General features: G+C 46.8%; 1 protein-coding gene across 1 annotated transcript in view; it reads left to right on the top strand.

Annotated features, from left to right (window-relative positions):
* LOC310816136 (teneurin-1-like) overlaps positions 1-22,356 on the top strand; it is a gene marked incomplete at its 5' end in the record, with an annotated part of 101,666 nt that overhangs the window by 61,476 nt on the left and 17,834 nt on the right. The window contains 9 exons of the mRNA XM_083686149.1: positions 451-685; positions 2,261-2,380; positions 2,621-2,882; positions 3,369-3,654; positions 5,006-5,149; positions 5,565-5,817; positions 7,012-7,032; positions 9,284-9,516; positions 21,387-21,541. Of these exons, the coding sequence (XP_083542275.1) occupies positions 451-685; positions 2,261-2,380; positions 2,621-2,882; positions 3,369-3,654; positions 5,006-5,149; positions 5,565-5,817; positions 7,012-7,032; positions 9,284-9,516; positions 21,387-21,541 (1,709 nt within the window). The remainder of the gene's footprint in view (positions 1-450; positions 686-2,260; positions 2,381-2,620; positions 2,883-3,368; positions 3,655-5,005; positions 5,150-5,564; positions 5,818-7,011; positions 7,033-9,283; positions 9,517-21,386; positions 21,542-22,356) is intronic.

Below are 22,356 nucleotides of genomic sequence, written 5' to 3'. Positions count from 1 at the left end.
CCGATTCATACGAACCAAATGTAGCGTTTGTGCTTGGCAAATGTAGTTTTGAGTGATGACTGACTGACGTGAAATACAGAAGAGAAGGGGTCTTATAGAATGCCGTTGGCCTTTACCAACTGGCTCTGTGGTCAGATGCATTTTAAATGTCAACACAATTTCTTGCCTTTTCAAAACCACACGCCTTTTCCCTGCTAATCTCGTACCACAGCCTGATGCGTGGGCATATATCAGGGAATGGTTGGTTAAAACGGATGTGTCTAAACCAGATGAAATAGATAAAACTGTATATGCCAGCTGGTCTTTCTCAAACCACATACACACATGCTTGAACCTGTGACCCTCAGAAATATCTGGATGTCTCTGTCTCTGCCCTGGAGAGGTCTGAATAGTGTGCGTGTGTGTGTGTGTGCGCGTGCATGTGTGTGTGTGCATGTGTGCTTATTTCAGACGGGTTGGTGGACTGTGTGGATCCAGACTGCTGTGAGCAGACGAGCTGTAGTTCTGACCCGCTGTGCCAAGGCTCTCCGGACCCCTTTGCGCTCCTCCAGCTGAGCCCCCCTCCTCTTGTTACCCCGCCGGCCCATTCGCCCCCACACACACTCAGCTTCTACCAGCGTGTTCACTTCCTCCTGGGCAAGGCAGCAACACACACTCTCCCTGGGGAGTTGCCCTTGGACAGCAGGTGCGTGTACCCTTTATGTACCCTTTATGTACCCTTAGGCTGTGTGACGGGGAAATAGGACTCATGTGGACTGTGCTGACGTGGGCCTTTGTGGCAATTCTTAAACCTTTTGTGGGAGGGTGTGTGTGTGTGTGTGTGTGTGTGTGTGTGTGTGTGTGTGTGTGTGTGTGTGTGTGTGTGTGTGTGTGTGTGTGTGTGTGTGTGTGTGTGTGCGCGCGTGCGTGCGTGCGTGTGCGCGTATGCGTCTGTGTGTATGTGTGAGCTCTTGGTTAGGCAACAGGTCATTTATTCCAGTGCATTGTCCTCTGTCTGTCTGTCTCTCTGCCAGACTAGAACCAATCACAGTGAGTTTGTTTGTTATATATTTATGCTTTATGTGTCATCCCGTTACACTGGTCGTAAAAGTGTCCCATAAATATTTCAGTGAGCTCTCACTACCAGCCACGGGGGAAATATATCTCACAGCCTTTATGACCTAGAAAGTTTGGACTGGAAAACGAGAAGTGATGCTTCCCTGAAAAATGGCAAATGTTTTTTTTTTCCGTTACTCACTTTTTAGAATAAACAAATAAATTAATTACGTGGCTGTTGTTCGGAGGGGAAATCGATGGCTGCTGCTTTCAGGGTTGGAGTAACAAACGGGCCAGCGCAGTGACTCAGAGAAACCCTGCCCTCTTTCATTTATCACCTCTGCTGAGGAGCCAAATACTCAGTCACACAGGACCCATCTGTGTGTGTGTGTGTGTGTGGGAGGAGGGTTATGGTTAGTGTGTGTATGTGGGGGTGGGTTATGGTTTGTGTGTGTGTGTGTGTGTGTGTGTGTGTGTGTGTGTGTGTGTGTGTGTGTGTGTGTGTGTGTGTGTGTGTGTGAATCCATCATTCTCTATTCCACCAATTCGGTTGCTATTTCAATTTTTAACATCCTATTTCACACCAATAAAAAAGAAAGTTTACCAAAAGCTTCTTAGCTAAAATAGTTTTATCTATTTTAAAAATCCAGGCCCACTCCTCTCCTAGATCAGAAAAGTTCTTCATTTAACAAATGTTTTTCTTTCATGAACAGAAGATTGACCGACAAACATGGATTTTCTGTTTTTCTGTTACGATCTCAGGGCTTTGCAGCTTGGTTGTCAGGAGAAATTAAGTAGTACTGCTCTGCAGCTTTGAAATTGACCCCTGATCCCTTTGTTTGACAGGAGAAGTTTTGAGTATTACTGCACCTCAAAAACCTTATTAAAGTTAAGCCCTTAACTTGATTTTTGTACGGTACTTAAATAGATAGAGTTGCTTGGAGGGTTTCTGGATGAATTGGTGGATGGCCAAATCTTGAGCCGGAGCAGCATATTACACCAGTGGAGGCTGGTGGAGGTAGAAATCGAAGGACGGGCTCATTGTAATGCATTGCAATAAGCCTGTCCTCCGATTTCTACCTCCACCAGCCTCCACTGTACAGATGTGTACGACATGTGTCAGGAGCCTGCTCTCTCTGCAGTGGTGGACCAGAGACTGGTGTGAATCATCCCGTTCTATCAGTCTGACGTACTGGGCTGTCCTGTCCTCTGTCTCTCTCCCCAGCCGTGTGGCCGTCATCAGAGGGAACGTGGTGTTAGAGGACGGCTCTCCTCTGGTCGGAGTGAATGTCACCTTTTTACAGCACCCTGAGTATGGATACACCATCAGCAGACAGGATGGAAGGTATATACACACACACACACACACACACACACACACACACACATGCACGTACATACACACACACACACACGCACACGCTTTATTTTGATGATACAGTATTTATCTTTTCTAAGGTGGGAGGACACAGAAAGATCAGCAAAGAGCCCAGTAATACATACTGTATCTCCTCTTCTGACTTCTCTCTCTCTCTCCCTCTCTCTCTCCCTCCCCCCCCTCTCTCTCTCTCTCTCATTGGTCCAGTTTTGACCTGGTGACCTCAGGGGCTGTGTCCGTGACCCTGCTGTTCCAGCGCCCACCCTTCCTCTCACAGACACGCCACGTATGGGCGCCCAGCAATGACTTCCTGGTTCTGGAACAGGTGACCATGGCCCGGGTGGAAGCCCTGCCCCTCAAGTGTGACATCAGGAGTGTTTTGAGTCCATACCCTCTGGTCATGCCCTCCCCGCTCCCCAGATACACAGGGGCGTGTGAAGAGAGAGGGCCAGTCATACCTGAACTACAGGTACAACTACACAACCAATACACAACTACACAACCAATACACAAATACACAACAGATACATAACAACACAACCAATACACAAATACACAACAGATACATAACAACACAACCAATACACAAATACACAACCAATACACAACTACACAACCAATACACAATACATAACAAATATTGTATGCAGCAAATATACAACTTCACAACAAATACAGTATAAAACAATACACAACTACACACCCAATACACAACTAATACACAGGAAATGCTATACAGTATACAACAAATACACAACAGCTACAACGGGGACACCATTATTCTACAGACCTACACAATTATTATGCAGTCCAATAACTTGTTATGCAAATTTGAAAATCACACGAAAAACGTTATGTGATTTTAGCATTTAGCATTAATAGCATTAATAAATACAAACATTGCGGAGGGAGAATACGATTGAATCAACTTTATTTGTATCCCTCTCATCTCCAGGCAGTGCAGGAGGAGGTACCTATCCCAGGGGCCTTTGTGAAGCTGAGTTACCTGAGCACTCGCTCAGCAGGCTACCTCTCCCTGCTGCGTGTCCTCCTCACCCCTCCCTCCCTCTCCTCCCCCGTCTCCCCCCTGGGGAGTCTGTCCAGGGTCCATGTCCATGCGTCTGTCCAGGGGAGGGTGTACCAGCGCTGGTACCCTGCAGCCCCAGGCCTGGTCCACCTGCTGGTCTGGAACAAGACGGATGTGTACGGCCAGGAGGTCTGGGGACTCACCCAGGCTACAGGTATGGACTGCTACTGGCTTATCCTCTATCCCTCTCTCTCTTCCCCATCCCTCAGTTTCTCTCTCTTCCCTTCTGTCTCCCTCTATCTTCCCTCGCTTTCCTCCCTTTTTCGGTCCTCCCCGTGCTCTCCCTCTCGGCTCTCTCCACAATCACTCTTCCCACCTTTTATCCTTCCTCTCTTTGTCATCCCTCTCTCCCCTCTCTCTCTCTCTCTCTCTGTCATCCCTCTCACCTCTCTCTCTCTCTATCTCTCTGTCATCCCTCTCTCCCCTCTCTGTGTTGTTCCTTTCTCTCTGTCATCCCTCTCTCCCTCTCCTTCTCATCCCTCTCTCCCCTCTCTCCTTCTCATCCCTCTCTCCCCTCTCTCTGTCATCCCTCTCTCCTTCTCATCCCTCTCTCCCCTCTCTGTGTTGTCCCTGTCTCTCCGTTGGCTCTCACAGACAGATCTGTTCTGTTTGCTGTATGACTGCAGCATATTGCCTGAGGCTGCAGCAGGAGGGGAATGAAACAGTTTTACCAGTGTGTGTGTGTGTGTGTGTGTGTGTGTGTGTGTGTGTGTGTGTGTGTGTGTGTGTGTGTGTGTGTGTGTGTGCACGCGCATGCGCGCTTGCCTGTGTGTGTGGTAGATGTCGTGCGTTGTATCGGAGCAGCCCCATTGTGTTAGCGTGCCGTTGGTGATGCAAGAGCTAATCTCCTCATTACTAATCTGTCACTCATACCAGCTCCATCAAAACCAGAACGTGTGTGTTCTAAAACACCACTTACATACTCTCTGTGATTTTCCTCACAAAAATCAAACCTTGTGTGTCACCGGCTGCATTAAAGGTATTCAGGGACTGAAGTGGTAAATTGGTGTCGCAGCCCTGTGTAGCCTGCTGAACCGAAGCCTTGGGAGCTAGCTGTTTGTTCTAGTGGAGTGCTCCAGACAGCGTATCATTATAGCGCAGGGCAAGGAGCTAATTCTAGGTCCTTCATAAGGAGCGGCTTCTCCTGATTACGCCTCCATTTCTCTTGACTGCTCTCTCACTGATGATTGCTCATTACAGCCCTTTCATGTTTCCCTCTGTAGAGGGGATTGTGTGTGTGTGCATGCGCGCGTGTGCATGCGCGCGTGTGCTTGCGCACGTGTGTGTGCGTGCGTGTGTGCGCATGTGTGTGTGCGTTTGTGTGTGTGGACTGTGAGTCATACAGTTGTACATGTATTAGTGTGATTATATGGTGTTTGCTGTACTGAACTTCATCTGACCTTCTCCCCATTCTTGATATGTTGTAGAGAGCTTGTTACACTGTGTATACAGTAGCCCCTGTGCTATATCTGTGTATTGTATTTGATTGTGTGTGTGTGTTGTAGTGTCAGTAGGATATGAGTATGAGTCGTGTCCTGGCGTGGTACAGTGGGAGAGGAGGACAGCGATGATGCAAGGTTTTGAGCTAGTACCATCTGACCTGGGAGGTTGGTCACTGGACAAACATCACGCTCTCAATATACACAGTGGTGAGTTTACACACACACACACACACACACACACACACACACACACACACACATATGCACATACTCTAACACACAGACACACACACACACACACACACACACACACACACACACACACACACACACACACACACAGCTTCATTGTTCAGTCTACTTCAACCCCGATCACTCTGGAGACCACACACACACACACACACAACCACACACAATTGCCCAAATATCATGATCTAGTTTATCATTGTACTATATTTCTTTTTTTAGAAAATCATATTTGTGTCTTTCATCTCGGCAGGGTGTATGGATATCAAATACATTAGCCCAGATACAGAACACACACACACACACACACACACACACACACACACACACACACACACACACACATACAATAATATTATGACTGGTCTCCTCTCAGGAATCCTCCACAAGGGGAACGGGGAGAACGTCTTCCTCTCCCAGCAGCCCCCCGTCATCTCCACGGTGATGGGGAATGGTTTCTACCGGAGCGTCCCCTGCGGTCCGGTCTGCAGTGGTCCGGCCCGGGACACCATGCTGTTTGCCCCCGTGGCGCTGGCCTGTGGTCCTGACGGATCTCTGTATGTAGGAGACTTCAACTTCATCCGCAGAGTCTACCCGGACGGATACACCTCCAACATACTGGAGCTCAAGTGAGACATGGGTGGATGAGTTGGGCCTGATCCAATGGCTTGTGCTTCATTTGGTTTCAATCCTCCTTTAAACAGCAAGTCGTAGAAGGAAAAAAGAGAAACGAAACAAAGTTTGGGTTGTGTTTGATCGTCAGAAAATAGACGTCCAGTCATATCGCGCTGGCAGAGTACGGGCTGCATGTCTCTTGTGGTGAAAACAGTAGGCCTACATTTCTATTTCTTATACACCGGGATTAATAAATAATAATAATACATTCAATTGATGTTGCGTAGCAGCGTCTGGTGGAATTGGGGATACAGCATTTTCACACATGCGCACACACACACACACACACACACACACACACACACACACACAATCAAACACCGTCCATAGATGAAGCACAAGGACTAGTGTTGAGATGACGAAGATGATGATGGTGATGGTGATGTCCCCTGCTGTGCTAGAAGCGCACTTTCTATTTGCGTCTCTTCTGAAGCGGAGAGCATGGTAATGGGATTGTACAGCCATTTGTCCTGTAAAGTAGTCGACAGTACATCACACGTTATATAACTCCCCAGTGTTATTAGCATAGCTCTGACTAATATGGCTGGTTCACTTTGAGGTTTCCACACACACACACACACACACACACACACACAAACTCTGTGTGATATCCCAATGTCCTCTGGGAGATAAACTCCAAAAAGCTTCCTGTTTGGGTTAATAATTGATGGAACGACTGGCGAAGCGTCCTAAACCAACTCCCAGCATCGCTGTTTGTGATATCAAACTGACTGGCCTGCCTGTTTAGTCTGACTTTTATAATCTGACTCTCTCTGTTTGTGATATCAAACTGACTGGCCTGCCTGTTTAGTCTGACTTTTATAATCTGACTCTCTCTGTTTGTGATATCAAACTGACTGGCCTGCCTGTTTAGTCTGACTTTTATAATCTGACTCTCTCTGTTTGTGATATCAAACTGACTGGCCTGCCTGTTTAGTCTGACTTTTATAATCTGACTCTCTCTGTTTGTGATATCAAACTGACTGGCCTGCCTGTTTAGTCTGACTTTTATAATCTGACTCTCTCTGTTTGTGATATCAAACTGACTGGCCTGTCTGTTTAGTCTGTCTTTTATAATCTGACTCTCGTCTCTAAGTGAAGATGTTTGATGTTTTCCTTTCAACCCTTCCGTGACGGCTGGTCACCAGGAACCGGGACACCAGACACAGGTGAGGGTTAATGTCTAGACGATATGTGACTCTCTCATCTTTGTCTTGTATTTGTTGGTTTATTGAATGTGTTATTACCTGATGTCGTTGTTCTTGTCTACAGCTGTTCTGTGCTCGGTCATGTGTTTTATGTTCTATGTGGAATCCAGGAAGAGTAGTGGCTGCATGTGCAGCAGCTAATGGGGATCCTAATAAACAACAACAACAACTTGAAACAAACCGAGAATACAGACATGCCACATCATGAAAGAACATGTCATTATTTCACTGACTCTGGGTTGTGGTGCTGAACACGTGCTTCTAAACCCCCACGCATTGGGGTTGGGGGGGGTCAATTCCATTGCAATTCACTTTTAACTTTATCCGATTTATTGATAGGAAATTTGTGAATTGGAAATTGCCCTACATTTTCGGAGGATTGTTTTTGTGCTGGATTATGTTAAACTGGGTGGATATTTTTGGAGGACTTCCTGAGCTGGGTTAACGTGGCAGTGCCCCAGAGCTGGCATCAGGCCGCGGGTGGCAGTGTTGGACTCTGCTTCCTATACACAGTGTTAGAGAGGATTAGACAGGTGTGATATGAGGTGTGTCTGAGTTTATCCGATTTGAAAGGAGAGGGGATTTACAAAGATTCCATCCCTTTAACACGCCAAAGGCTCATACCTTGCAACAGAGATGACCTGATGTTGTGGGTGTGGGTGTGTGGGTGTGGGTGTGTGGGTGTGGGTTTGTGCGTGCCTGCCTGCCTGCCTGCCTGCCTGCCTGCGTGCGTATGTATGTATGTGCATGTGTATGTATGTATGTGTGTGTGTGTACGGGCCTGCCTGCGTGTGCGTGCGTATGTATGTAAGTGTGTGTGTGTGTGTGTGTGTGTGTGTGTGTGTGTGTGTGTGGTGTGTGGTGTGTGTGTGTGTGTGTGTGTGTGTGTGTTTACTTATTTAGACTGCATCCTCCTCAACCCTACAGCACAAAGCTGTAGACTGATCTCCCGTATTCTCAGGGTAGGCAGATAGGGTAAGCAGGGTTTGGTACACAGGTAGGCAGTTAAAATCAGGCAGATAAGAAGAAAAGGGGTAGGCAAAACTATCAAAGATCAAAATAACCAGGAATACTCAACACTAGGAAAGAACACTGGAATGTTTGACACAAGGTACAAAGACGAGACAGGGGAACACACAGACTAAATACACAGGGAAGGATGATGAGGAACAAGTAAAGTCAATCAGGGCGGGGTAGGACAATCACACAGGGGGGAAACACACAAGGGCAGGTGGTGAAGTGTCTGAAACGAGAGACAAGGTGAGGAACACAAAAATAAACAGGAAACAATAAATGAATAACAAGAAACAAAGACAAAGATAAACGAAGGAGCAGGGCAAGATGTCACACTCAGCTCTTCCATTTCACCACAGCCCCTTCGCCTGTTAGTCTAGCAGCTTCTGATGTCTTGTATATTTCTGTTGGTGTTTCTCTTCTGTTGTTGACTATTATTCTCTCAACTCAAACACATTTATTATTCATAGCTCTGCAGCTTTTTCAAAAGATTTGACTTTCTGGGGAGCCCAAGTGCCCATCATCCCACAGCTTCAAAACACCGGAGAATTACTTCTCTGCTCACCGTAAACAACTATGATTACCTCTCTTACTTAGATATTTCCTCAGAGCAACACACAGAGTCTTCCTGTTAACCGTATACAGGAGGAAAACACAACGCTGGCAAATCAGAGCTACTCAGCGGAGGCAGGTGATAATGAGACGTAGCAACGTGGATGTCTCAGCTCTGATTGTCGTAGAGGGTCATTAGGAGGACGAGGACAAACAGGGTGGTTGTTGTTGTCGTCATTGTTGTCGTCGTTCAATTTTTTCCTTCCTCACACATTTGGTTAGTGCGCTGTGAGCTGGCAGCCTGTGATTAAACAATTGTGTGTTTATCCTATGAAGGCAACACAGGCTTCTCTTTCCTCTGAAAACCTATGGAAACAATTAGTTCCACCTAGCCCTCAAGCGCTCATTTTAGAGGTGTGTACATCATGTCTTAAGTAAACTTATAGCTTTGTTAACCCGTTTCTCGTGTGTGTGTGTGTGTGTGTGTGTGTGGTGTGTGGTGTGTGTGTGTGTGTGGGTGTGTGTGTGGGTGTGTGTGTGGGTGTGTGTGTGTGTGTGTGTGTGTGTGTGTGTGTGTGTGTGTGTGTGTGTGTGTGTGTGTGGTGTGCATGTCCGTGCATGTGCGTGTGTGCGTGTTTTCTCCCAGTACAAGCCCGGCCCATAAATACTACCTGGCCATGGACCCAATGGGAGAGGTCCTGTACGTGTCTGACACCAGCAGCCGGAGAGTGTACCGGGTCAGAACCCTGGGCCAGCCCAAAGACCCAGCCAGGAATATGGAGGTGGTGGCTGGGACAGGAGAACAGTGTCTGCCCTTTGACCAAAGCCACTGTGGAGAGGGAGGGAAGGCCACCGACGCTGCACTCAACAACCCTAGAGGTAGGGGAGAGGATCGAGACACACACACACACACACACACACACACACATACCTACCCATGCACTCACTCATGCACACACACATACACACACTGTACCGCAGAGAGGGAGGAAAGGCCACTGAGGTGGTACTAAAACACACACACACACACACACACACACACACCCTCCTGTCACTTCCTCACATCAATCACTCCCACACTCCTGGTCACCTGTCAATGCACACACACACACACACACACACACTCACTCATATACACCTAAAGTAACACATCCACACCTGTCACACTAACCCACCCACTGGCTGCCTGTCAGTCACGCTCAGCAAGCAGATGTTCTGTACAATAATCTAAAATAGGAGAACCACAGGCCAAGTTTTATTAATTAATTATTTTCAACTTATATTATTTTCTATATTGGCGAAAACAAATCTAGTCATGACTGACCTGGGAATAGTGAGCAACGAACTGAAGGGAGCCGCTGCAAAAAGAGTTGACACTGTAATCACTTCTGCCCTCCACATTGTCCACGTGTGGCGCGGTGCGTCAGAGTTCATTTCAGAGATCGGAAATCCTGCCGATCACATGCATTCATCTGCCATTTTGTTACGTTCACTCGCCTGTTTCTGATTGCTTTTAATGTGAACGTACCAAAATGACGGGCGCACGCAAATCATGTGGGGCTGGTGTTGGTCTTTGTACCTCTCTCCCTCTGTCTCACTCTCTTTCTTTCTTTCTCTCTCTCTCTCTCTCTCTCTCTCTCTCTCTCTCTCTCTGTATGCTGTGCAATGTTGAGGATGGACTAGAGATGAATTGGGGATGAAATTGTTAAATGGACACTTTTAAGCTTTTTATATGTATACTGTACAGTACGCTATTTCTTGATACGCTATTTCTTGATACGCTATTTCTTGATACACTATTTCTTGATTGTGCGAATTATTAGTGAATAAAGAGCTCTTCAAGTTTCTCTCTCTCTCTCTCTCTTACTCTCTCTCCTCTCCCTCTCTCTGTATGGCATTAGTTGGGCTGTGGTGATGTTGCCTCTCTACAGCTCCGTTCCATCTCCTAAACTGAAGGGATTATCATGTGTCCTACCACATGTGAATGGCAGATGTGGGGTATTGTGTAGACTTGGCTCAGTATGCTGTTCTCCCCACAGTCAATGATCAGAGTAAATGGCGGCCTCGCTCTGTTTACTGTGGGATGCTTCTCATGTCTCACCTGAAAGCGACGGCAGCCTCTCTGGGGAGCTCCCCGCCTTGGCAGCATCCTCTGGCCCCCCCGGAATCCGTCTGTTTAGTGCATGGAGCTGCGTTGATGTGCATAGCTCCGTCTTTCAGAGAAACTTCGATGCAAAGTTTGTGTGTGTGTGCATGTGTGCATGTGTGTGCGTGTGCGTGCTCGTGCGTGTGTGTGTGTGTGTGTGTGTGTGTGTGTGTTTAGAAGCGAGTGAGAGCCAGTGAGAGCCATACCAATTTGCCAGGCTAGGGCTCAGCTCAGATAGTGACTCCAAGGACAGTAAGTTTTGTTGTTGATGTTTGTTGTGGTGGAGTCTTATCTACTGTCAGCTGGTCTCAGACGGGTTCAGTTGGTGTGTTTACAAAGTTGATTTCCACAAAGAGGTGTGTGTGTGTGTGTGTGTGTGTGTGTGTGTGTGTGTGTGTGTGTGTGTGTGTGTGTGTGTGTGCGCACCCGCAGCGCTAGACTCCCTCTGACCCACAGGGGGCAGACTAATGCCCTTATCAGGAGCTAACATTCTGCTGCCACATCTCCCATCCTCCCTTTATACGCACTACACACACACACACACACAGACACACACACACACACACACACTCATTCTTCCCATCTCCCAGTCCCCCAACTCTGACTCATGCCCTCACAAACTAGAAACTGAAAGAGAAGGGAGGGGATGAGATGGGGAGGAGATGGGGAGGAGAGGAGAGGAGGGGAGAGGATGGGAGGAGGGGAAGGAAGAGGAGAGGAGAGGAGGGGAGAGGATGGGAGGAGGGGAAGGGAGAGAAGAGGAGAAGAGGAGAGGAGAGATGGACACCTAACCCCCTAGCAGAGCCCTACAACAGATCCTGATGTCTATAGACAGCCTACAGACACCCATGTTCTCCACACAGCTTCATAACAGGTTATAAATGAGGACCGTGCAGCCTCTGTGCCCACTGGTCTATGCCATCTCTCTGGAATGAATCGTCATTGTTATGTCTCCTCTGGCACCCCGAGTGGTTATTGTAGGTATTTATTGTTGCTCCACAGAAAGTACAGAGAGGGAGTGAGAGGCAACACACTGACGTTTAATGTGTCTAAATCCTGAACCACGCAGCAATCCCATCCTTCATCTGAATATACACACCGACTGATCTCTCTTAAGGCTCAGCTAGCTGTCATTGTAGTATTTGCTTTAAAGAGAGAAAAGCTCTGAAAAACAAAGTAATCTGATATAGTACTGTGTGTGTGTGTGTGTGTGTTTGTGCGTGTGTTCGTGTGTGTGTGTGTGTGTCTGTGTTTTCACACTTAAGGCTTAACAAATGCATTGACATGAGTGATCTTTCTCTCTTTAGCCCGTGGACATCCTTAAATTAATGATATACACATGCATTCATCACAGAACCAGACAAACAACAGCACATAATCTTTGATAATCGGAGATAGAAACGCCCCGCAAGGTCATGTCATTTCTTCAGCACTTTGTTTTCTTATTGTGACGTTGACATTAATCAAGCCTAATACTCACACTGTCTGTGGTGACAGTTCACTGAACAATGTTTTCATGGTGAGGAGCCTTGGCCTGAGACCTGCACGCTCTAGTCAGTCTCTGTGCTTATGTTCAGACTTTAGCTCTGGGGGCTAATGTAACCTTGGTCATGCATACGGATGACCTGAGTTTGATACCCAGTTTTTGTCCAGAGCTGAACTGGACAGGAGAGTATGAGTCTACTGCTAGTTTGGTTTAGTTTGGTGCCATTTACTGTATCAATTGCAGTGGAGGCTGGTGGAGGGATGTGTGTTTGATACCATTCCTCATTCCATTCCATGCTTTACAATGAGCCTGTCCTCTGATTTCTACCTCCACCAGCCTCCACTGATAGACTGCTGCAGTCAGCTTCTCTGTAATCTGGATGCGAAGAGCATCTTCTGAGAGATGACTAAAACTCACTGGTGTGCAATGAATCCCTGAGTCAATAAGGGATTCAGGCTGAAGGCCAAAGGCTCTTTTTGTGTCATTGTGTGTGTGTGTGTGGACATGTGTGTGCGTGTGTGTGCGTATGCCATAGTTTGTGTGTGTGTGTGTGTGTGTGTGTGTGTGTGTGTGTGTGTGTGATATATGGAGAGTGATTATGAGAGAGTGATTGACAGATGAATGTTTGAATAATGTTTGAATAAAGCCTCCTGGTATGTTTACCTGCTTGGCTTTAATTCTAATGAGGTTACAGGGTAAACAAGAATTGTTGCTGGTGTCAGGTTGGTGTGTGTCAGGTTGGCGTGTTCTGAGATGGCCACCACCGGCAGCTGACCTGTGAACCACTGCAGGGAGGAGGGGAACAATTGAGAAGGAGGAGTGGAGCGATCGCCGTAACAGAGGAATAAATTACATTATTCCAAGTGATCCCCTGGACAGAGAGGTTAGGGGGGGGGGGTGTTGGTTTGTAGGCAGGCAGGCAGGCAGGCAGGCAGGCAGGCAGGCAGGCAGGCAGGCAGGCAGGCAGGCAGGCAGGCAGACAGATAGAGGTGGGCTCAGCAGACATATCGTCCCTGCCTGTGTGCCTCTCTCCCCCCTCTATGACAGCCTGTTGAGTCATGCGACAGCAGACACGTTCACTAAGCTCTTACACCTGGGCAACTGTAACACCTGGGAAAGGTGTCAGAGGGGGAGGAAAGACAATGAACAGAGCTAGCACCTGACACTGCCTTTTTACAGAGCCAACGATCCTCTAGCACATTACCTTGACATCCCTCTCCTTCCCCTAAGCTACACAGACCCTTATAGGTCTGCCTTACATGCTTTAATCCTTCTGAGAACTCCGGAACCTTCCAGAGCTCCTGAGCAAATGCTTAAAACTAGTATGTCCAGTTCAGGGGAGGCTGGTGGAGGTAGAAATCGGAGGACAGGCTCATTGTAATGCATGGAATGGAATCAAAACACGCACCATTCCTCATTCCATTCCTGAAAAATTCTAGAAGTCACTACTTGTAGCTACGTACAGCACATTGGTTAGATAATATTACCACTTGTGTCTGAACTAAAAGCGCAACATACTGATTTAACACTCTCTAAATATCTCTTTGATATTTATTTTCTTCTCTGAAGCGTTTGAATTGCTTTTTTAATTGAGTTTGTATGCTTCCTCTATGATTGTTTTGGATCTCTCGTTTGATATCCAACAAGGCAATTACGGCAGGCTGCATATTTTCCTAAGGATGTTTATCCGATTGAAAATTAGCATAAGTATTGCACATTTTTTCTAAAATCCAAGTTTTGTTAGTGTTAACTTTTGCAGTTGTAGTTAGGGGTAGTTAACATTGCTAAATCTGCACCTATCAATAATTAATCAAAAGGGGTCAATGTGTTAGCAAACTTTCAGCAGGAGATAATTTGATGAGTCATCGTCTCCGACAAAGATGTTAATTACTGACACAGTGTGCGTCTGTGGGGCTTTTTAATAATTAATAGAAAACATGAATTCAAAATGATTCAAAAGATCTACTGCAAATAGATGTTTTCCTCGCATTCACAGGACTATCACATGTGGATCATAAAAGTGTTTTATTGGAACATCAGTAACCATTACGACCCACACCCATCACCAGGTACTAAACTCATGCTACTGTTTCGTATGTACATATTCACTGGTGGTGATGGATTGGCTGTTAAAGATTCAGTTGTGTGACTGTCAGAGAACGTGAGGGAGATGTCTTATCTGTAGGGATTATTTCTGATTTCCAACGCACACACATACACACGCACACACACACACACATGCACGCATACACGCACGTACATTAGTATGATGCACAGCTCAGTCAGACAGGAGAGATTGAGTGAGCAGGTTTATGTTCTGAATTTGCACACACATGGCAGACCTCGGTGTCATCAGAGTCATGTGCTCATGCGTGCGTGCGTGTGTGTGTGTGTGTGTGTGTGTGTGTGTGTGGTCTCCAGAGTGATTGGGGTTGAAGTAGACGGTACAATGAAGCTCTGATTCCTTCCCTCTGATTTGCATACTCACACAATGAGATTAACTGCCATGCCTTGCCTTGCCATGCCATCTCATCACCTCCCTACTTAACCACACACACACACACACACACACAGAGACACGCAGCGAGCGGAAAAGAAAAGAAATAATGGACCAGTGTGTTCTACAGTAGGTGTGAATGTGTCTGTATGATATAGCTGTCGTTCTAGGAACTGTAGAGTTGTACTCTGAGATGTTGTTTGTGATGGTCTAACATCACATGTTGGTCCACCAGACCTTTTGTCAAGCTTTGTCTGCTCATCACCTTGCTGTATTTAAACCCCGGCTTCCTATCCACTCTTCACCTGATTGTTGTTTGTTGTTTCCAAGTTAGTCTCGTTCCGCTTAGTCTCATATTGATTCTTAAGTCCTAGTGTTTTTGTACTCTGATCATTATCTCTTTATGCTCCAGGACCTCCACCCGGTTATCCACCTGCCTGCCAGTCCACCTGTCAGTCTGCCTGTACTCCTGTCAGCCTGTCTGCCTGCACTACCCGCCTGCCCTGCCTGCCTAGTCTACCTGCCCTGCCTCCCTAACCTGCCCTACATGCCCCACCTGCCCTGTCTGTCTGCCTGCCTGCCCTACCTGTCTGCCTGCCGTTTGCCATTCCACCCTGCTATACCCTTCTCCCATTCCCTGCTATTCCATCATTAAATACCCTATTATTTTATATTTGTGTCTCTCTGTGTTCCGTGCCTGGGTTCATTAGCTCTGACCTTAACAACTTTCGCACATTTAGTGTGAGACCTACTGTAGCCAGTGGTTTTCACAGCTTGGTCAAAGTCACAGAAACTTTACAGGGTAGACAGTTCCCAGTCAGCAGACAATTGTGGGCCAGATGTGATCTGATCTGGTGGTGGCACATATGACTCCACATGCAGGCCAAAGTCTGGCCTTTTCATGGCAAAGATAAGGCTCAGGAATGGCAGCCAGAGCTGGTCCACTTCTGGCCTGGGGAACAAAAGTTTGTGGGCCACATCCGGATGCCACATGGGCCAGTTCTGGGCCATCTTTACTCTGCTGACTGGGGTTATTCACCTCAGGGGGAAACCTTTGATTTAACAGCATGCTCCAGGCCAATACTATTATACGCTTTCTAAACACTATTATTGCTTACGCTTTCTTGAAGCCATCTAAACACCTGCTAAATGCTGTAATAATATATCAGCCCCTATGATTATCCCCACTGGGAGAAAAGAAAGATGTCCTGTCGGCTGATTGACTGTCTCTGCAGGCTACCATCCGTCCACCATAGGCATACTGTGTGTGTGTGTGTGTGTGTGTGTGTGTGTGTCTGTGTGTCTGTGTGTGTGCATGTGTGCATGTGTGCATTTTTTTGTCTTTGTGTGTGTGCGTGCGTGCTTGCGTGCATGTGTGTGCATGTGTGTGTGTGTGCATGTGCATGTGTGTGCATGCTGAAATATCTGAAATGTGTATATGTTTAAATAGGCACTCCATGTGTTGTCCCCCCAGAAACAAGTCGCTTTGATTGAAACAGAAACCATTCTGTATTGTGTGGCTCAGCCAGGGGGAGGCTGGAGGAGGTAGAAATCGGAGAACGGGCTTATTGTAATGCATGGAACGGAATAAGGAATGGTATCCTATTACAATGCATTACAATGAGCCTGTCCTTCGATTTTCTACCTCTACCAGCCTCCCCGGGGCTCAACAATATGTCCAGTCCTCAGGAGGATGGGTGAAGGGATCTGGCATACGGTCAGTTGTGTAACTCTTTGGTCCCATCTGCTGTGTGATGTAGAGGAAACGTGGCGTTTTAGTCGCATTTTTAAAAAGGTGAAAATAGGAGGTAAACTGAGCAACAGAGCAGTAGAGGTTACACCTCCTCCTCCCTAAGAACACAAGTGTTAGAGACACTCCACTACACACACACACACACACACACACACACACACAAACACGCACACACACACACAAACACGCACGCAAATGCTAACACACATGCACGCACACCCACTCACACACGCGCACACCTCGCTGACAACCACCACATCCTGATATTACACCTTACCAACAGGGCTCTTACTTCACACACACACACACACACACACACACACACACACACACACACACACACACACCACCCACAACACATATGTGTCTCCCTCTATATTTCACAGAATACTCCCCCTCCTCTCTCTCTCTCTCTCTCTCTCTCCTCTCCACCCTATCTCTCATCTCCCCATGCCTCTACGCCAGACGGATGTTCATTAGCTGGCTCCTTTCAGACAACTGTGTGTCGTGTGTTGCCTAATCAACACTGGGGCCCCCTGAAAGATCCCTCTCCAAGGTTTTAATCAAATCTAATTCGATTTTGATACAATAAACCATGGCTTTGAGTGGTTGGTATGATATGTGTAATGGCTGTATTAACTGATTCTTCATCAGGTCCCTTTTGTCTCTCTCTCTCTCTCTCTCTCTTCTCTCTCTCTCTCTCTTCTCTCTCTCTCTCGCTCCTTCATTATAAATGTATACATTTATAATAACAGAAAGGGAAATGATGATATAGAATGAACAAAAACAGTAACATAACAGTTACAATTTGAACAGTGGTAACAATAACAACTCCTACTAGTAGGCTACTAGTTCACTTTCTGGTTGGCGTTCCACAAGCTGTCCCTAAAGTTGCGGCAGTAAGCCACATATTTGGCTGCCAATTTGGATCTGTGTGATTTTTTCCCCCCAATAGGAATTGGATTTTTACTTTGTCTGTTTGTGTGTCAGTGTTATTGCAGTGCGGTGTAATTTTGGGAAAGAATGTTGCTCTTACAGGATATCTCTGTAGCTCTGTTTCTAGCTCTTTCTCGGTGGCCAGAGCGTCCACAGCATGTCCTTTCTGGTCAGTCACGGTGGTCAGGTAGTCTGTTTTTGTTTTGTTTCAATTTGGTTGGGCCAGATTGTCTGAGTGTTGTCCTGAGGCCTAAGTGCTCCCCCCTCTCTCTCTTTCTCTCTCTCTCTCTCACCTCTCTCTCTCTCTCTTTCTGGCACACCTCTCTCTCTCTCTCTTTCTACCTCTGTATATATCTCTAGTCTGGTCTCAGTGAACGTTTGTCTCTGAGCTGAATGTGAATTGCAGTACTTCTCTATCCTCCTCCTCCTCCTCCTCCTCCTCCTCCTTGTCCTCTCCTCCTCCCCCTTCTCCTCTTCTGCTCCAAGGTCAAACAGACTCAGTCTTAATTCTCTTCACTTTGATGATAAAATCCAGTCCCAACTTTAGTCAAATGTCCGTTCCCCAGATAGATTTATCTCAATTATCTCTCCTCCAGTGTGTCTTCCAGGCGCTAAACAGAAGTGTCAGAGCGCTGGGGGCCACTGAGGCAGAAACTACAAATCTTTTTGAAGTCTTGTGAATACCGCCGGCCCTAACACAGGCTGTAAATTCCCCTAACGTTGCACTACACTTTTCCCCCGTTCAGCAGGAAAATTCTGCTCTTTTACTGTCAGGCTATCAGCTCATCTTTAGAGTCTTTCAAGAAGTGGAAAAACTAAAAAGTTGAGTCATCTTGCCGACGGTGAGCAGAGAAACTCTTGGATGTGGTATGGAGCCATCTCCATGAAGGCACCTCAGATGTGTTAGATGCCCACAGAGTTTTCAATAGACATCTGGCAGCTACGTGTGTGGATATGAGATGTGGAGATACTTCTACACACTATGAATAATAGGCACTGTTTAAAAGTGCAGACACAGGAGAGGGAGTACAGGGACAGCGGAGGAAGTAAACTATAGAGATAGAGAATAGAAAGGGACAGAGAAAGAGAATGAATAGAGAGAAGGGAGGGAGAGAGGAGGGAGAGAAGAGGATGGAGAGAGGAGGTAAAGGAGGAGGAAACAGCAACAGAAAAGGGAGGTCATGGAGGGAAGAGTTCTGGGTGTCTCTGCCGGCATGCAGGATTTATGATCTGCAGGATCAGGGACAGGGTTATGAGGGTAAAAGTGATTCAAGAAAGGAAGGATGGGGGGTGAGTGGGGGGCAGTGGTACAGGGGGCGGTGGGGGGGTGGGCGGGGGGGATTGTAAGTGTGCGACTTAGCTGGCTGTGTGGGGGCAGGCGTGCCTATACATAATGCAGCTGACAGGGAGGGAGAGGGGAAGAGAGAGAGAGAGAGAGAGAGGGGGAGATAAAAGGATGGAAGGAAGGAAGGAACGGAACGGAACAAAGTGACCCCTTGTGACTGGTAAAGGGTTCAAGGACACTGATCACCACTGATACACAAGTAGGAGAGGATGGAGAGGAGAGAGAGGGAGAGGAGGGAAAGGATGGCGAGAGGGGAGGGAGATGATGGAGAGAGGGAGAGGATGGAGGGGGGAGGGAGATGAGGGAGAGGATGGCGAGAGGGGAAGGAGGGGATGGAGAGAGGAGGTGAGGCTCTGGGTTTGTGGGTTGTAATCCATCTGTGTCAGTGGCATGAAGAAAGGGGCAAGGGAGAACGTTCAGCACTTCACCTTCTGCCCTCCAGAGGAAATGCTGTGACCCTATCCTGCCTCTCCCCCTCCCTTCTGTCACTCTCCATTCCTCTCCTCCCTCCCTCCCCCCCCCTCTCCCTCTGCAGGATTGATGAGCAGCATGCTCAGGGAGAGGGCTTCTGCTGAAGGAGAGTGTCTCGGTGTCAGGGCTGCACGGGGGGGGGGAGGGGCGGGCGGGTGGGTCTGGACTGATAGAGAGAGGAAGAGAAAGGAGAGAAACAAAAAGAGAACAGGAAGAGGGAAACTGAGGGAGAAACACAGGTTTGGAGTTTCTCAGAGTACCTGATCAGCTAGAATGGAATACACTTTAATATTATGTGGAGAGTGTCTGAGGTAGTCTCTCTAGAATACATTTGTTGTTTAACTGAATGGTTCATCAATGACATTGACATAATGACCCATTTGGATGTCGATACCAGCCCACATGATGGTATTCATCTCAAGCAGGTTGAGGCTGGTGGAGGTAGAAATCGGACGACAGGCTCATTGTAATGCATGGAAAAGGAAGGAAGAACAGTATCAAGCCTACGTTTCTACCTCCACCACCGTGGACTAAAGACAAAAAACAGCTTAGTGCAGACGCTGCAGAGTGAAGCTGCATCAGCAACGATGGTGAAAAACGATAAGGATGTATTTTGTCGTCTGAATGATGTCTAACTGGCTTGGCATTTCATCGAAATGATGTCACCATAACGATGAAACAGATGTCTCGATGTGTTTGCAGTTTCAATTCCATCAGATCTGAGATTTACTTTCAGGTTGACTAGAAGTGATTGCATTCACAGGTGCAGCCCGGGTGCGGTGGACACGGGGATGTTCTGTTATGAGTGGTTATAGGATGTGTATTGTGCTAGGGTTATGAAGGCTAACATATATGAATCAAGGGAGGCTGTAAAAGGTAGAAATCGGAGGACAGGCTCATTGTAATGTATGGAAAGGAATGAGTAATGTCCATCCTCATTCCATTTAATGCATTAGATCACAACGGGTTTAACGCCATTCGTCCTTCCACTCCATGCATTACAATGAGCCCATCCTCCGATTTCTTCCTCCACCGGCCTCCCCTGAGACAGTGAAGGCTATTGCTTGTGTTTAGTAGTAGGGCTGATTCATGAATCATGTCATGTTTATTGTGGTACTGTAGGGATGTAGAGAGAGTAAATAATGTATAAAGAGAAAATAAGGTAAATGATGTAAAACTTGTCTATGGTCATTTATAGGGGCTGAATAGTGGAGAGAGGGCCCCAGTTTGATTCAGCAAATAGTGCTGAGCAGGACAAAAAAATACCTTACCACTCACAATACTCTGCAGCATTTTTATTGTAGTTTGATTTGAACAATGGTTTTGAGAAAACTGTCATTATTCGATCCGTTTTTTGTAAACAATCTGAAAATGCATTTGCTAGACGCAGTATTCCAAAACTTTTCACTGCATCTACTAGAAATATTACGGTAAAGATGGCCGACGCTGTCCCAATTTGACACATTTGTGCACATGCAAATTGGGGCCCGATGTGTATTGTGGACTAGGGGTATATACTGTTCACAGTGTGCACGGTAAAGGGCGTGTGTATTGTGAGAGTGGGGTGAGGGCTGGGGCTCTGAGTGCTATTGCCTGAATGGTGTTGACTCATATGGCCATTCTCCGTATGGAGATGAGGAATGAAGGTCACTCCCGGCTTCCCGCTCCCCGCTCCTCTTCCGAAACACATGATTCATCTCCTGCCCTGACCTTTACACCCAGAACAGGATGCCTTGGTCCTCAGCTCGCTCTGTCTCTGTCTTGGTGAAAAACCCTTCCCCTCTGCAGTGCATAAAAAAAACATATCAGGACCTACACACACACACACACACACACACACACACACACAACCACATGTGACAAGTGAAATGCAACCCAAACCCTCTGTTTTCTCCACACCCCTTCCTGCATCTAATGTGACAAATAACTTCTTCCTCTTGTTGAATTGTTTTAATCCCCTCTGTGCGCTCCGGAAAGGAAATATAATTACATTTTTATGGTGCAGCGCCTTTGATAAGACTGACGTGTTCTGAGCTGAATGTCTAACTGAGTTGGATGCCTTTCCTCCTCTGTCTCTGTCTATCTCTCTCTCTCTCTCTCTTTCTTCCTCTCCAGGCATTGCTGTGGATAAAAGGGGTGTGGTCTACTTCGTAGACGGAACCACCATTAAGAAGATTGATGAGACAGGCGTCCTCTCGACTATGATTGGCTCCAACGGTCTCATGTCGACCCAACCCCTGAGCTGTGATTCGCGCATGGACATCAACCAGGTAACCTTTGGGTTGAGAGAGAGTGGAGAGGAGAGTCTTCCTGCTACCATATGAGCGGGGAGTGTGTGTGTGGGTCATCCCCCCACCCTGTGTGTATCAGGAGAGGCTGGTGGAGGTAGAAATCGGAGGACGGGCTCATTGTTATGCATAGAATGGAATGGGAATGGTATCAAATGCATCACCTCTGTGTGTGGAGGAGGGCTAGAGAGAGAGGGGGGGGGGCAGAAGGAGGGAGGGGGAGAGAGAGAAGGAGAGAGAGAGAGAGAGAGAGAGAGAGGGGGTAGAAACTGAGGTACATTTCCTAACCTCATGCCAACAATGGAGTAATATAAGAGAGATTTTTTTTCACAAAGAATTTATAACAAAAACAAATACAGAAAAACTTTTATGTTTATGTTTACTGAGCGAAATACCCAAATGTGAAATCCTAGCAAATGTTTGACTTTTTTACTTTTTTTTTTTACTCAATGTTGACACATCCTGAGGACAGCCAGTGGACCATAAATTTTGCAGTATACCATAACTGTTTAATGTTTGTTTTGTGTTATTTCCCTTTTAGCCTTTTAATATTTGTCTTTACTTTCTGATTGTTTTTACCTCTTTATCTTATGATTGTTTTTGATGCTTTGGCAATGGAAACGTGTTTGTTCATGCCAATAAAGCTGATTGAATTGAATTGAATTGAATTGAATTGAGAAAGAGAGAGAGAGAGAGTTAGAGAGGCCCAGAGAGAGAGAGCCAGAGAGGGCCAGGGAGAGTGTGTGTGTGTGTGTGTGTGTGTGTGTGTGTGTGTGTGTGTGTGTGTGTGTGTGTGT

Source organism: Argentina silus (genome assembly GCF_951799395.1).
Source record: "Argentina silus genome assembly, chromosome: 15".
NCBI lineage: Eukaryota > Metazoa > Chordata > Actinopteri > Argentiniformes > Argentinidae > Argentina > Argentina silus.
This window is presented reverse-complemented; position numbering and strand designations above follow the sequence as displayed.